Source organism: Chelonoidis abingdonii, chromosome 2, assembly GCF_003597395.2.
Source record: "Chelonoidis abingdonii isolate Lonesome George chromosome 2, CheloAbing_2.0, whole genome shotgun sequence".
Taxonomy (NCBI): domain Eukaryota; kingdom Metazoa; phylum Chordata; order Testudines; family Testudinidae; genus Chelonoidis; species Chelonoidis abingdonii.
Window position 1 is genome coordinate 65,264,509 of NC_133770.1, and position 16,299 is coordinate 65,280,807.

The window sequence follows — 16,299 nt, forward strand, 5'->3', positions numbered from 1 at the left end:
GAGTGTACAAAATGCTACTAAATCAAAAGAGTAGCAGCATTTTATGCCCATTTTGCACTGGTGTAGACGACTATGCAAGATGCAGGGCAATGAAGAACCAGGTGCTGTAAGCCTGCAGGTGAATGAAAGGCTTTACTTGAGGAGGTAGCTCTTTTCCATATCAGAGCTACATGTAAAAGAAAATGGACATCGTACTTACCGAACTGACCATCACGCTTTATATACAGTTCAATTACACCATAGGCAATCGCGGTGGGAGCAGGAATCTCTAAGACCACATTGGAATCCTTTCTCACATTCCCATTTTCGCTCACTGAAACCTGAGGGACATATTCATCCACTGTTTATTTGATTCAACTCCAGAGCAGCTTGCACACAAATTCAGGGTACCACCACAAATTAGATTAGGAAAACAATTAGCTCAATTCTCCACTGTGCCCTGATTTTGGGGGTATTACTCCCCACCCCGTCCCAATTTTTCACATTTGCTGTCTAGTTGCCCTAGCCCGAGTCAAGATCACATGTGATATTAGATGTTTGCGAACATTTATGCCAGCAAAGCTCTTCGTGTCTGAGCTCTGCCCTGTGGCAGGAGACAAGAGCAGCTCCTCAACCCTCAGCCTCCCAGCCCCACCGTGTGCAGGGGACAACTTTCACTTATGCTCCTGGTGTAAAGTCCCATGACACCAGTGGAAAACTGGTCCTTGCTTTGCCATACTGCGGCTCTGCTCTGCCTGCCGTCCCATCCTGACACTCCTTTCCTCTTTACAACCAGGCAGCACAAGAGCTGGTAGAGCAGATTAGCACAGCTAGCTCTGCCAGCTTTACACCAGTGGAGGCTCCCCCTACAGTGGGGATTTGTCAGTAGTTCGGATGATTTTGCCTCAGTTTATCAGACAGTCATTTCAGAAGAGCTTGTAACGTACCTGAAGAAAGACAGTCAAGCAATTAGAATGCTAGTACTCCATGGAGCTGGGAGACGTGGCAAAACCTGGTTTCCAAAGTCACTTGTATCTTTAAATGAATTGGCTTCAGCTGTGCTCTTACCCCTTTAATGTGCCGTTTCTTTTAATATTTGTGTGATCTTATGTTATGGGCATGAATGTTCACAAAAGCTGAATCACAGGTCAAGAGGATTCCTGGAAACCATATTCTAGATTCACACCAGAAGAAGAGCCTGCACTCTCATCTAACTAGGGAACTCCACTGATCAGTGACAACTAAACAACGTATCAAATACTGTGGCCCACAAGTTGTGGAGAACTATTTGCAACAGATGCAGTTTAAAATATTGACAAAAATTGTCAAATACTTGAAAATAATGAATACATATGAGGAAACTGATCTGTTCTCAGAAAACTCATATGGAGGAAAAAGAGCTAAATTAATTGGATAACAGCATGTTCACTGCCAATTATGTGCTTAGCTCTAGCAGTTACAGAAGGAACAGATCTATTAGATCAATTATTAAATCAAGGGCAGGATATGGTCAGTTATAATATGGGTTGTCCAAAATCAGGAGGAAAAAAAAAGTGGCAATTTTTTCAATTATTGTTTTTTTTAATACTGTAACTGAGGTTTTGAAGGTATCTAATGAGGTTGAAGAAATATTTGCGTGTGCTGCATGGTTGGTGGGTTGTTTTCTTTTTTACCTTTACAATTTTTGTACGGAGTCCCACCATGCCACCATATTTTTCTTCTGTCTGAACATGTTCAGATACCAAACACTTTTGAGTTGTTACTATCTTTTCTGTCAAGATACACAGCACCTCATGTTTTCTTTCTAGCACTTGTTGCAGTAAATTATTGTTTAGATTTATTGTTCTGAAATTTAAAAAAAAAGAAAGAAAGTATTAATAGCATAAACACTGCAGCTGATAAAACAGCATTCTTAATTGTATACTCGGCAATCTTTGTAAGAAGCTTTTATTGTAAAGTATAAATGGTTTCAGTATGCGTATCCTCCTTAAATTATGATGTTGTCTTTTGTTATCTGGTAGCAGCAAGACTGTAATTATCTGCTTGGAACAATTTAAATCCCATCATATTTGGTGAATTCTTGGTTCATCATTTCCAGCAAAAATGTCAGTCAAGGCACTTATTTAGTTATTTTTGTTTAAATAAAAGCCAAATAACTTCAGACAAATAGAAGACTCCTTTGTGATTTGAAAACAAATAAACTGATCTTGCAAACCTAAGGGCGTATCCTCAGCTGGTGGGTCAGTTGTCACTGACTTTAATGGAGCTATGGCAAGTTACATCAGCTGAGAATCTGCCCCACTAGCTTCAGAGTCTATTGCGGACTAACAAGCTTAGCCCCATTGAAGTAACTGAGTCACAGAATAGCCAATTCCCAAATAAGGACTGCAGTAAGTACCAAAAAAAGATATTTGTGGTCCCTCCAGTGGCATACCTAAGGGTGTGAGATTGAAATTATTGACTAGTAGATAAGGAAGATGTCTAATTATACCCAAAAAACATTAATTTTCTTTTAAGGTTGCAAAATCAAACACTCAAATGCTAAAAAACAAAAACAAACAAACAAAAAAAACCAAAAACAAACCAGAAGTAATTTGCCTCCCCAGTCTCCCAGTCCCAGCTCCAACAATCTCCTTGTCCCAATCTACTCCTTTTCCTTCTGCCTTGCTCTGTTTTTTGTCCCCTCAGCATTTGAATCAGACAGCTTCCTCCTCCACGCCATCTGGGTACCAGCAGGCGTGAGATATCACTGAGAGCACAGGAGAGAGACTGGCTCCACTCTGACATGGAGCAGCCGTTACAGGGGAAGTCCAGCTTTGGACCATGGCTGGACCATGCTCTGTTACTCTGTGTGGATGGTACATGCACGGTCTGATCAACACCAGTAGCTGTGAGAGGTTCAAGCATGTTCAGTGACGAAAGAACCTTCCAAGATTTTAGCTGTAATGCTGTAGCAAGTCTTGACTGAGCATGTCTGAACTGCTATTTTTCAAAAGCTTATAACTTGGATAGTTTTATCAGGGGATAGCAAAAAAGGCACATCCCTGACACAAAGATCGCTCTCCTGCAAATTTCAAGTCCCTGCTGCAAAGCATGGGGGCAACTACAACTTTTCAAAGAAACAGACACCAGAAATTTTTAAAATGGGCAAAACAAGATATTTTTCCTTAGAAATAAACAACTGTTTTGGCTAAAAAATGTTCAGAAAAATTCCGCTTGAGACAGACCTCCAACTTGGAAAATTTCAGACCAATCTGTTAAAGTTTGGCAAAGTTATAAAACAACTGAAAATAGGTCTTATAATGGGACATTATCAGGCAACCTTAATAAAAAGTCATGCTCCCAACCCCACCTATAATAACTAAATTACCTCTGTTTTCTAATCTTGCTATTAATAAATCAGTTTTAGTGTCTAGTCAAACTCATGGCTGGTAAACTGAGATCACAACCAAATACTTTACATGGTAGAAACAGATAACATTTCATAGATTTTAAGGACAGAAGAGACCGTTAAAATCATCTAGTCTGATCTCCTGCATAACACAAGTCACAGAACCTCAACCAATCATTTCTGTATTGCGTCTATAACTTTATTTCAGTGATAACACATCTTTTAGAAAGAAATCCCAGTTTTGACTTAAAAAAGGACTTCAAGAAATGGAGAATCCTCTCTGTTCCTAGGAAGTTGTTTCAATGGTTAACTACCCCTCACAATTAAAAATGCACACTTTATTTCTAGTGTGAATTTGTTGAGCTTAAAGGTCTTCCATGGACTAAAAGGATACCCTGATTTTATTCCGTGTCAGTTCCAATGCACCTGTAAAGGTCAAGGATACATTTAAAAATAGTCAATTACCAGAACTGTCACATTCAAAAGATGAGGGGGGGAGAAAGGGAAACTAGAGAGAGGAGCGATTCTGCCCCCTTTACTCATGTTGAGTAGCACCTTAATATGTCCCCAATTTAGCAAATCATCTCAACTCAGTGAAGCACTTAAGCATGTTCTTAAGTCCCACTGAAGTAAGATGCTATTCAACATGAGAAAAGGTACCAGAATGATGCCCTAAAAGCAGAGGTGAAAGTAAGCAGGTACGGGCTGGTACGGAGGACCAGTAAGAAAAGGTGCAGAAGCTACCGACAAGAAAATGGAGCATTCTCTCTCTCTCTGACTCTGCCTCCTAGCTCCAGCAAAATTGAGGGTCTGGGAGCCCAGCTCCACATATGTTTGGGGCCGGGTCTCCCTCCAGCCCCACCTGCTGCCCCCGCCACGCCTCCCCTGAGTGTGCCCCAGCTCCCCTTTGCTGCCCCCATGCACCTCCCTGGGTCTGGGAGCAGAGCGTTTGTCTCTCCTCATCCCCTGCAGCTCCATGCTGCCTGCCTGCATTAACTGCCACCACAGCGTCCTAGTGCCCCCCTCCATTACTGCCAAAGCAGTCTGCCCTTCCCCCTTGGACCCTTTCATTTTCCAGTGGGACCCTCCACCAGTACAGCTACCCCCCTGCCGGCAGTCACTGCTCTTGCCCCACACTGGGAAAGGGGCAGCCCCAGTGAGGGGCAGCAGCAGGGGAGGAGGTGCACATGTGATGGCAGCGCCCCCCGCCCCCGCATGGCAGCCACCACAGGGAAGGCGAGGGGGATTCCTGGACCTGAGAGGGGCCTTAGGAGCATGTGCAGCGATGGGGGGAGGGGCGGAGTGAGTGTGCTGCCGGGGAGGGGGCAGGGAAAGGCAGTCCCTACCCCAGAGCTCGCTGCTATAAGCAGAGAAAGGGCTGGAGAGAGTCCTCTCTGGGTCTAGTCCCAGGGCAGCCTGCCTGCACCCCAAACTCATCCCCAGCCCTGCCCTACCCCAGAGCCCACATCCCCAGTCAGAGCCCTCATCCCCTCCGCACCCCAACCCTCTGTCCTAGCCCTGAGCCTCTCCAACATCCCAAACCCCTCATCTCCAGCTCCAGCCAGAGCCCTCATCCCCCTGCACCCTAAACCTCTGCCTCAGGCCTGAGTCTGCTCTCACACCCCAAACCGCTCATCCCCAGCCACATCCCAAATCCATCCCCAGCCTCACCCTACAGCCCTCACCTCTGCAACCCCTCCCTCCACATCCCCTTATCCTCAACTCCCTCCCAGAACCTGCACCTCTCCTGTACCCCAGTCCCCTGCCCCAACCCAGGGCCTGCACCCCAGACCTCCTCCCCCACCCAAACTCCCTCCTAGAGTCTTGGGCAAGGGGCAGGTTCTGGGCACCACCAAAATTTCTACAAACCTGCCACCCCTGCCGGCAAGAGCTGGTGTGCCATACTGGGTTGGACCGGCTTCCTGAGGCAACAATTTAAAGGGCTAGAGCCCAGGGCCCTTTAAATTGCTGCCAGAGCCCCGCTGCCAGAGCCATGAGGTAGCGGCTGTGGGGTTTGGGTGGCAATTTAAAGGTCCCAGGGCCCCTGCTGCCGCTACCCCCCCGGGCCCTTTAAATAGCCCCCGGAGCCCTGGGGTAGCAGTGGCAGGGCTCTGGTGGCTATTGAAAGGGTTCGGAGCTCCCGCTGCCTCTACCACTCCGGGCCCTTTAAATAGCCACTGAAGCCCTGCCACCGCTACCCCAGGTATCCAGCAGCAGGGCTCTGGAGACGATTTAAAAGGCCCTGAAGGGTAGTGGCAGCAGGAGCCCTGGGGCTCTGTCAGCAATTTAAAGGGCCCAGGGCTCTGCTGTAGTAGCAGCAGCTAGAGCCCCAGGCCCTTTAAATTGCCCCATTTAAATTGCCCACTTCTGCAGCTGGGAGCTCAGGGGGTGATTTAAAAGGCTTGGGGCTCCCAGCTGCTGCTACCACAGCTCTAGCCCCAGGCCCTTTAAATCCTGATTTAAAGGGCATGGGGATTTAAAGGCTCCGCCTCTTCTGGTGGAGGTCACGCCTCTCCTCCGGATTCTGGAGTACCGGCAAGTCCTTTAAGTTACTTTCATCCCTGCCTAAAAGTATCAAGAGGCCACAAGATTTTTCTAAGAAATGATGACATACTTCATTACCACATCTTCTGGGGTCTATGATAAAGGATTCAGTCCTGTCAGAGAAGTTAAAGGAACTTTTAACTGTATTCCATCAACTAAAATGTGTAAATTATGCCAACCTTTTTCAAAATACTCATCTGAGGTTCCTAAAAGAGGTGTCATATCTTCTATTAACAGACAGCTCTAGCAAGGTAGCTAGAAGATTAAAAGATTGCTGTCCTTGACAGGAGTTATTTAATGCTTTCTTCTCCATTCTACTGTAAATGGGGTATTCAGAGGGGTTAAACTATAAATGCCGAGAAAAAAAAAGAAGACATGTACTGCCTCAGATTCATTTAAATCAATCTAGCTTCCCCTCCTTCCCCCTTCAATTAAAAAAGTTTAGGCATCCCAGTTTCTGGCACTTCAGAAGTTATACAGAGAGCACAACATCGGATGGAAGTCAGCTTGGTTCTTTTATTTTCTTTCAAAAAACAAAACAAAAACCCTCCCCCTAAAAAACTCCCCACACCTTCAGACAATTTTTGATCTGTGTGGAATTTAGAAATCTTTAACTGTTTCTGTGAAAGCTCAATCATTCAGGAAGAACTGTCTAGAAACCCTAAACACTGTGTAGATGAGGAAAATTACATTATAAAACAATGCACCCAAACATTCCTGAGATTTTGGGGGGCTTTTATTTTTAATTTATTTATTTACAAAGCTTAGTTTTATATCTGAAAGGTCAGGCTCTGAAATCCAAGTCGAAATCCAAGAATTTTCACAAGGTCACAAACACTGCTGTTCTTGGAAACTCCCACTGACATGCAAAATGGGGGCTACTGAGCAGCATAGTAACTAACAGATTACACTTTCCATATTATCACTACTGTAATTAAGCTTTATGCAGTGTTCAGAAGCATACTGGGCATCTTGAATATATACAGCAAGATGGGTCCATGCTTCAAAGAACTTGCAATAGGCAACATAAGGACCAACAGGGATGCAACACAGAAACATTTCCCCCATGCTCTCCTGCTTTCATTCCACCTATTTTAGACGGTTAAAAACTTACAGGACATCCTCCATTCTATACAGTTATAGGAAAAGGAAAAAGAGAATGTAGAAAAATATAACCAGATTAATTTGGTACCAGAGGTAGTACTAACTCAAGTAGTACTTCAAAACCTGGTTAAATTTTGTTAAAAATAATGGCCCTGCAGAGTTCAGTTTCATCTACCGCAATGGAGTTAATCTGGCCCAAACCCTCATACCCTTTGACTCTGGAGTACAGCTAACCAACTAAGAGTCCTGTGTCAAAACTGAAGCCTCCTATTCTCAGATCCCAATTCCATTGACTTCAACAGGACATGCACTAAACGCTTTCCTGAATACAGTCCCCGTACACTAGCGGCCTCCCTCCTGTCCTCGCTGATTTTAATGTAAACAGGATTGAGAATGCCATTATAGATATGTTTTTACAATGATTAATCTTGAAACAAGTCTCTTAAGGACACCACAGTTAAATGGACTTCCCACAGAGACACACCACTCGGTTTATTTTCAAACAAATTGGGGGCTAATATAAACATCTTAGCCCCCAATCCTGCATGGTGATCTGCGTGGGCAGATTGCTGAAGTCCTGGGGTGCTGTCAACTGCTCGTGTGGATCACCATGCAGGACTGGAGCCCTAGAGAACACTGTGCTATTTTGGATGGAAAAAAGAAAACTAAATCAAACATTTAATAAACCTCACCAGATGAAGTAAATGAATAGCCATCTTATCTTAATTATCTTCAGGGACACAACATAACTAGGCAAAGGTTCAGCAGTTAGAGCTGGTTTTAGTGTATCGGGGAACAAGGTCCACCATGCATCAGAGAATTCCAATGACTAAGGGCAAGTCTACAATACAATCCAAGTCAACTGAGGTTACGTGGACCACAGTAATTATTGCAGTGGCTGATGTCCACACTACCTTCCTTCTGCTGGTGGTGTGAGTCCACACCAAGAGCGCTTCCATCAACTGAAGAGGGGAAGTGTGTGGGGGGATGAGAGCCAGAGTGTTCAGCTCCACACAGCTCCCTGCTGGGAGCTTCTTGCCTTCAGCAGAGAGATCCGCACCTGAAGTCCCAGGACCCTGGGGGCAGCAGGGCTCCCGGTGGGGAGCCTGAGTGGCAGCCTAAGCCTGTCTTCCAGTTGAGACCTGGAAGCTCCCCAGCCCTGAAATTGACGAGAGCCAACAGCTGATTTAAGAAACAGTGTTCATGTCACCCTAACTACACTGACATAAGCCTTACACCTCTCCTGGAGGTGGAGTTATGATGTTGGTGTAGTAGGGCACTTACATTGGAGGGAGCAAGGCTGTAGCGTAGACACTGACATAGGTCGACATAAGCTGCCTTGTGTCAACCTAACCCTGTAGTATAGGCCAAGCCTAAGACACCTCATTCACTCAGTTTTACCTTAGCCTTGTACTATGAGCATAGTTAACATGAGACGCAGGAAGAGCTAGATTAAATGAATGAGGATGCATACAAATGAAGTTGCAGTTTTTATTTCACAAGTCGTATTTTAATGCTCTTATTTATTGTATGCAACATATCACTCTTCTAATCACTTTCACGTTCTATTTTACATGCATCATCATTGATCTGGGTTAACTTCCTATCACTCCACTGCATTCCTTTCAAACTCTTCAAAAGGTGAGCTGAAATGCCTTACAAAGGAAACATTATAAAACACATTTGAAATGCTGGATACATCAAATCACAGATACGTTTACTTTAAAGTCGGTATGCATGTTACAAGTTAAAAGATGAAATGAAAGTTTTTGTAACTCAGTGATGTTCTATGTCAATGAGTTCCATGGTTACCGCAAAGAGAAAAACTAGAGAAGCCAATAAAAGGAAGAAGCTTGACAGGCAGATACAAATCTAGAGCCACTAGCTGAGTGGCCTCCTCAGGTCCCTTGCAGCCAGAGTTTCCTCAGGATGGCTAGGACCACTCTTCCATCCAATCCTACCTAGATTTTCCAGGGAAACAAGAGGAAAGGCACAATCCTGCAAACTCTTTATGCTAAGTACTCAGCTAGTTGCCAAACAGAGAGGGTTTGCAATGTCAGGCCCTTAGGCACACTCACTGCTGGGCAATGTCCTATCTTCTAGCACCACATATTTCTGCTCACCATTTTAAAATCACCCACACTGCTGAACATGTGAACCAATATCTAGTTGTACCAATCACAAATGTATCTACTTCTTCACATTATAAAACGCATTCCTCTGACCTACTCAATGGAAATGTGCTAGTTGGTTCAATCTTCTCCACCTCACTTATAAAGCACAATAGCCTATTTCTTCTATTCAAATACTGCCTCCTACTTTACAATGTCAACTCTTGCAAAGCTTTATTCCTTCTCAGAACAAAAGTCTGTAGCCTGGTCTCAGACAGCAAAGAACACCAGTCTAATCCACTGTCACATTCCACCAAACACAGTTCCATATTATTTCCTTTATTAAGCCATTTAAAAATCAGTTTTCTGAGTGATTTCTTTCCATAACACAATACTTACTATAATCTCCTTAAATACAGTATTTCACAGTTCCCCTACAGAGACACCAGGCAATTACTCTATACCACATCTTCCCTTACTTAAGACTGAGTTCAAAAGGAGGACACTGCTCCTGAAATTTTCTATACAACTTCCTGTACTCCATTTTTACATCTCTCTCTCTCTCACACACACACCCCCCACCTGATTGGATGCAATTCTGAGTGGTGACATTTTATGAGTTCACTTAAGCCATATAATACTACTGATTGAATTCTACACTGAACAGAGAACTGGCCCAGGTATGTTACCAGCCTCTAAGTATTTCAACAGTGCTCAAAAATGTGTTAGGTGCTTTAAAAAACAAATACAAAACACACAGTCCCTGCCTTGATGAGATTACAATTTAACTTAATGCATTACTTGACAAGATTAACAGCAGTAAAACTCCCACCATTACTCAGTTTAGGCATATGTATAGGTTATCTGGCTAATTAACTCAGTGCATAAGTGAATTTTAATGTAGAATATACCAGACCATATTTCAATTTAGGCCTGGTTCTTTTAAAATATCTTCATAAATGATTTAGATAATGATATGGACAAAACATATATAAAGTTTGCAGACAATACCACAACAGGAAGGGTTGCGAGTGCTTTGGAGGATAGGGTTAAAATTCAAAAATTATCTGAACAAACTGGAGAAGTAGTCCAAAGTAAATAGGAAGGAACAATCTATTGCACATATACAAAATGGGAAATAATTGCATAAAGAGGAGTACTGCAGAAAGGGATCTGGGGGCTGGCTATAGTGGGTCACAAGCTAATTGAGTAAACAGCGTAACACTGTTGCCAAAAAGAAAAAGAAAGGCAGACATCATTCTGGAATGTATTAGCAGGAGTGCTGGAAGCAAGTAATTCTTCCACCCTACTCCATGCTGATTAGGCCTCAGCTGGAGTATTGTATCCAGTTCTGGGCACCACATTTCAGGAAATATGTGGACAAATTGGAGAAAGTGCAGAGAAGAGCAACAAAAAAAAAAAATGATTGACCGTCTAGAAAACATGACCTATGGAGGAAAAAAAATTGAAAAAATTAGGTTTGTTGAGCCTGTAGAAGAGAAGACTGAGAGGGGACATAACAGTTTTTAGGTACATAAAAGGTTGTTACAAAGAGGAGGGTGAAAAATTCTTCTTATTAAGCTCTGAGGATAGGACAAGCAGCAATGGGCTTGAATTGCAGCAAGGGCGCGGGGGGTTAGGTTGGTCATTAGGAAAAGCTTCCTGACAAGGCGATTAATCACTGGAACAAATTGCCTAGGCAGGTTGTGGAATCTCCCTCATTGTCTAATTTGTTCTTAAAAACCTCCAAACACCTGTCTAGCACTACTACTTAGTCCTGCCTTGAGCGCAGGGGATTGGACTAGATGACCACTGAGGTCCCTTCCAGTCCTACACTTCTATGATGGTATAAAACAAAACAATTATGATTGATCTTATTTTCCAACAAATTGATAAGTAGTAGAGCCTCATTTATTCATCCTAAGCAGCTGCAAGGCAGTGAATGACTGCATTTTGTGAATTAGCAACTTAGTTCAGCAAACACCGCAAAAAAAGAGCAAGGATAACGTATCACAAAATGTGCTTTGTTCATATATTTGACAAGAGCACTTTAATTATTTGTGATGCTTCATATTATGTTAACAGATGTGTGGCATATTTTGTAAAAGTAACGATATTTTACTTATGTGAGACCTTACATCACACCATTCAGCTACTAAAGCCTTGCTAAAAAGGGGATACATCATAGGTTTTTGTAATCTAATTATGAGCTTTACTCTGGTTCTCCTTTAGAAGGTAAAGATAAGGGGAGGGAAGCTGATTTTACACCATGCAGCACAGTATCATATTCTGTACATTGAGGACAAAATTATTTTTTAAACTTCATTTAAAGTTTTGAATTATATCACAATTCAAGTAATGCAAAACAAGCATTGCATTTTTGCAAAGAAACATAATTAGAATATACATTAAAAATGAACAAAATAATTACAGATCCAGTAAACCTAGAGAACAGTAATTTCATTAGGTGAAATCAAGTAAGCATCCTTTTGATAATATATTGCTTAAAATCAAATCCTCAGTTTCAAGGTTACCAGTGTTTCTTAATGTTATCATATAAAATGTTCTATGAGCAAGATAATAGGTAGATGCTGAAAAAATTGTGGCACATCATGAAACATAAAAATACAGGAAATTTCAATTTTAAAGAACTGCCACAGCCTCAGTATGGTAAGTTCTAAGGGCTATACTGCTTATGACCAGGGACACAGAAAAACTACAGAACAAGATTAATTTGCAATTTCCCAACTCCTAGTGAAACTAGGACTGGCTGGAATATTGGCAATATATTTTGTATCATAAGCGTTAATAAGTTATGAAGGGACTTTTCTAGAGAAAATGAGCCAGATGCTTGGGTGCAATGCAGGCATATTGTGCTGGCATACTTCCAGAGCAAAATCTGCATAAACAATCCAGTGAGACTCTCATACAGAGCATATTACTGTCAGAAAATTAAGGTCCTCAATAACTGGTTTCCGAGTCTAACAAACCAAGGATTCTGCAGTCCCATGTGCATTCTTACACTTCAGAAGCCAAATATATATTTCTTACTAGATTAGGGCTTGTATTAATTTAATACACCTCATGTTTGTAAGTGTAGTGTATCATTGGGATCTTAATTTTCATTATAGATATTCACAGATTGGTGTATACTTTATGACATCCCAAGTGGAATACAGATAATGTTTGTAAATGTGGTTTAATTACTGTGAAGATTGTGAGCCCATAGACATTGGATTAACTTCAGAACATTTCCCATTTGCTATGGGAGAGTTGCCTGTTCTAATGGAGCAGCTAACTAGCTTTTTCAAAACTCATCTTTTCCAGCGGATACTAGGTATGATCTAGTGTATCATTGTCATGCTTTCTCCCCCCTCCTTTTTATTATATATAAATTCATTTTTGAATCATGGCACACACATTTGCCATGATGTTTGTATTTTTAATCAGGAAATTTACTAGGAAAGTAACAAGGTGCCTTTCAACAGAGAAAGTTTGATGGCTGTTTGTAAAGACTTAGGACAAATAGAACAGCAGGCAATTGTTACTGTGAGAAATTGATTACTTTTAGAGCAGCTGTTTAAAGGAATTTACACTGCTTTAGACAACTATCATGCAGCTAGGAAAGAAACTAAATTCTTCCATCTCATTTCTACACCTGCCACCTCTCATCAGAGCATTAGTAATGGCTGTTTAATTATGTTGCATTGAATCTGATAGATTAAGGGCTTGATCCTACCACATGCTGAGTACCCTTGACTCCCATATGACTCATGCCCCACTCCTGCAAGCCAAAGTGCACAAGATTGCCACTGAAGTAAGTTCAGTTCCACAAAGGGGTCTGTCCATGGACAACTCATTGTAGTATGAGGCCCTTATATGGGATATGGGGCACACACAGATTGGCAGGAGGTGCTCTGTACATCATAGAACTGAGCCCCTGACTTCGAAAGTCTATTTTCCTCAGGTTATAAGTGATAGTTTTAGTGTAAAATGTTTTGATTATTCATTTAAAAATTAAATTAATTTTCATTGACATATTGCTCCCCTATTATATTTCATGCCTATTAAATTTGTGCAATCAAGTTGTACTAGCTTGAACACTCAGACAATGGATTTTAAGGCTTGCTTACTAGAATACTGGGTATTTAAGTTTGGTTTCCATGAGCATTTGCACTAGACATCTGTTGAAGAAAATCCTCAAAATGTTCTAGTTTGTAAACAACCAATATACATTAAAAGAAAAAAGTATTCTTACTGGATCCATCAAGACTTAACAATCCAAAAAAACTGCCTGATTCTATTCCATATCTTTGGCATTCTCTTTTCTTCTCCCATAGTTCATTACTCCCACTGATTACAACCTGTCAAAAATTCAAGCTCCAATCCTGCACCAACCACCAAACAACCAGATCCCTGCACCCACACAGAGCCCCACAGAGGGAGGATTTGGCTCCAAGTTAAACACGTAAATTCAGCATAAAAATAAGCCACTTTCATTATTCCTTTTTAAAAACTTTAAACTCATACCTTCCCTTGAGGTCTTTCATAAGCTGCTGCAAATCAGCCTCTTGCTTTTTTAGGTTTCCAAATGAAGACTGGCTTTCTACAAAGCCTTTTCCTCCAGCACCCAGGTTGATCTTTCCAAATGAAGTTTCAATACTTCCTCTGACAAAGTCTTCAAACTTCCCCTCATATTTCACAAAGTCAGACTCAACAACAACTTGGAAAAAATAATAAAAAAAAAGATTAATGCAGACTTGAAAACAATAAATCCTGAAACAATAGCAGGATGTGATTGAAAAACAGAAGCTTGTGGAAAATATAAACAGGTAAATAAAGTCACATAGAAGAGTTAACGGGCCTACAATCCTTATTTTTGTTTGGGGGAAAAAATGGAACAATCTGCTCTAACTATTTTTCATTTTGGCATTTTAAGGAAATGTATGATGATTATAGTACTGAGTTCAAATCCTATGAGCGGTTTATAAAGTACCCTAGAGATTTTTTCCTGCCATACACAGAATTAATACACAAAACTTAACTACTTATGTTTTCAGCTTTCTATTTTCCATTACCTTGGTTTGTCCTAAAACCCACTGAAGCCAATGGAGACTCCCATTGATTTAAATGGGCTTTGGATCATGGCCTCTATGCCAAAAACATAAATACGCTCTAGGCACAGAACTCAAAATTGGGAACTGTTGTGTGCAAGTTATAAACAGATCACTCCAGATTACTTGCTTATGTTGGACACTCATGTCTGCCTAGAGATACTGACCTTGTTCATGCTATAACCCTTTTGAATGTTAGTCTAGCAATGGTGTAACTCACTGGTGGGAACAACTTGAGGAAACACAAGTACAGACACTCCACACGGGAGATGACGACATGGGGATAAAAATGCCTGAGCCCTGTCTACACAAGCACTTCCAATGTTGCTATCACCAGTAGATTTTCATTGGTACACATTAGATTAAACCAGTATCAGAATCAGGCCCAGACTCCTTCACTTGCTGGTCACTCAATCAAATCTACGTTTAGTCACCTGTGACCAAAGATCTTCAGTTTTGGCAGAGATGCCAAGGAAGACTGAGCTCTCCCTTGTATACAACTGGAGCTGGACTTTCCAAGTCAGGGATTATAAATATTGGGGGGAGCCTACGGGAAAGCTTGCATTCTGCTACCTGCGTGGTTTCTGTTTTAGGGAATCAATGTACAACCTTGTTCTCCACGTCAGCTAATTACGCATCTGAAACAAACTTTTTTTTTTTTTTTAAATTGTATTATAAAAGCTCAGATAGCTGTCAAGACTGATCTGCCCCAAAATTCATCATCATTTGCCCCAGGGCTTGAGGATTATGAAATGCATCTCACCTCACCGTGGCGGGGCAACAGGTAACTGCTGAGCATATCACAGTGCGCTCTCACCTAGAGTGCATTATGACTGCACAGTATTACCACACACTGGAGCCTTACAGTGACTCTGAAACAGCGCTTCAGAATGTCAAGCCATAAAATAATATCATTTAATAACACTGTCATTTGGAGTCTCCAGCATTCAATCACACTCCTCCCACCGGCCAAGACATTTCACTTTTTAACTAACATTTTATTAGTATTGTTATTAACTAAATGACAAGTCAAGTATAGAAAAGATCAAACCATCTCATTGAAAAGTGCTGAATATTTCAGAGCCAAAGAAACCCTGCAGTAACATGCTGCAATAACTTTCTTTAATAATGGTTAGAACAGATTGTACTTTGCATTCTTCTTATCTACTGTAATGTCATATAAGTCTAATTTTACCTGGTTTTATAGGTTTGTCTTCAATAAGCACATCATTCAGCTTGACTGTCAAGAAATGGTACTTTGGTTTCTGCCAGCACCACAATTTCTTCTTCTTTGTTACTAAGTTCAGAAGTTGTAATTTATCTGAGTCATTCAAGCGGGATACAGGGATCAAGTCACCGCCACAGTCAGTCTCTCTCACAAAATTTTTTGTTGCTTTTGCAAACATCTTGTTGAATCGTTTAATATCTGAAAGAACAAGTCCCCTTTAAAAGTACAACTGGAAAGTATCCGTGCTTAGCTGTCCCCTTTAAAGAAGCTTAGAGTTTTAAAGAGTTAATATGAGTATGTCAGTATTAGTATCTCTCTTTAAGGGCCTACTTCCACCCAAATCAGTGTATTTCACAAGATTTTTCTAAAAGTGAAACCAAACAGAGGAAACAGTTAAAATTACTACATAAAGTTTATAAACTGAGGAAAATATTTTTCTCCCATCTGTTTTTATGCCCATGTGTTACTTGTACCAACAGTTAAGTAAAATATTTTCAGAATAAGTATCATTTTTAACTTGACAGTGTTCTTTTAAATTCGACTGCTACCACTGAAGAGTTCAAGTTGAAATGTAAAATGTCTTATCTGTCCATTTCTTTTCTTTGAAGCTGTATATTCACATATTCTTCATTAATTATCTGTTCTGTTCCACACAGGTATTAGATTTGTCAGAGATGCAGACCAGGATAGGGGAGGACAGACTTCAAAGCAAGGACAGACACTCGGTGAGCATTGGTGAATATTGACAGAAAAAAAAGAGAGAAGAAAAATACTGAGGGGAGCTTGGCCATAGAGCTTGTTTCATTATTAACAGAGGAAAAGAAGAAT

The 16,299-nt window shown here is 41.3% G+C and overlaps 1 protein-coding gene across 3 annotated transcripts in view; it reads right to left on the reverse strand.

Annotated features, from left to right (window-relative positions):
• Positions 1-16,299, reverse strand: part of GSDME (gasdermin E) — a 41,322-nt gene that overhangs the window by 19,959 nt on the left and 5,064 nt on the right. For 2 of the 3 annotated variants that reach the window (XM_032773854.2, XM_075062410.1), the window contains exons 2-5: positions 15,439-15,669; positions 13,660-13,852; positions 1,653-1,824; positions 200-320 (exon numbers count right to left, since the gene is read on the reverse strand). In XM_032773854.2, the coding sequence (XP_032629745.1) occupies positions 200-320; positions 1,653-1,824; positions 13,660-13,852; positions 15,439-15,649 (697 nt within the window). In that variant the 5' untranslated portion in view covers positions 15,650-15,669. The remainder of the gene's footprint in view (positions 1-199; positions 321-1,652; positions 1,825-13,659; positions 13,853-15,438; positions 15,670-16,299) is intronic. The other variant, XM_032773856.2, reaches the window with a different exon arrangement.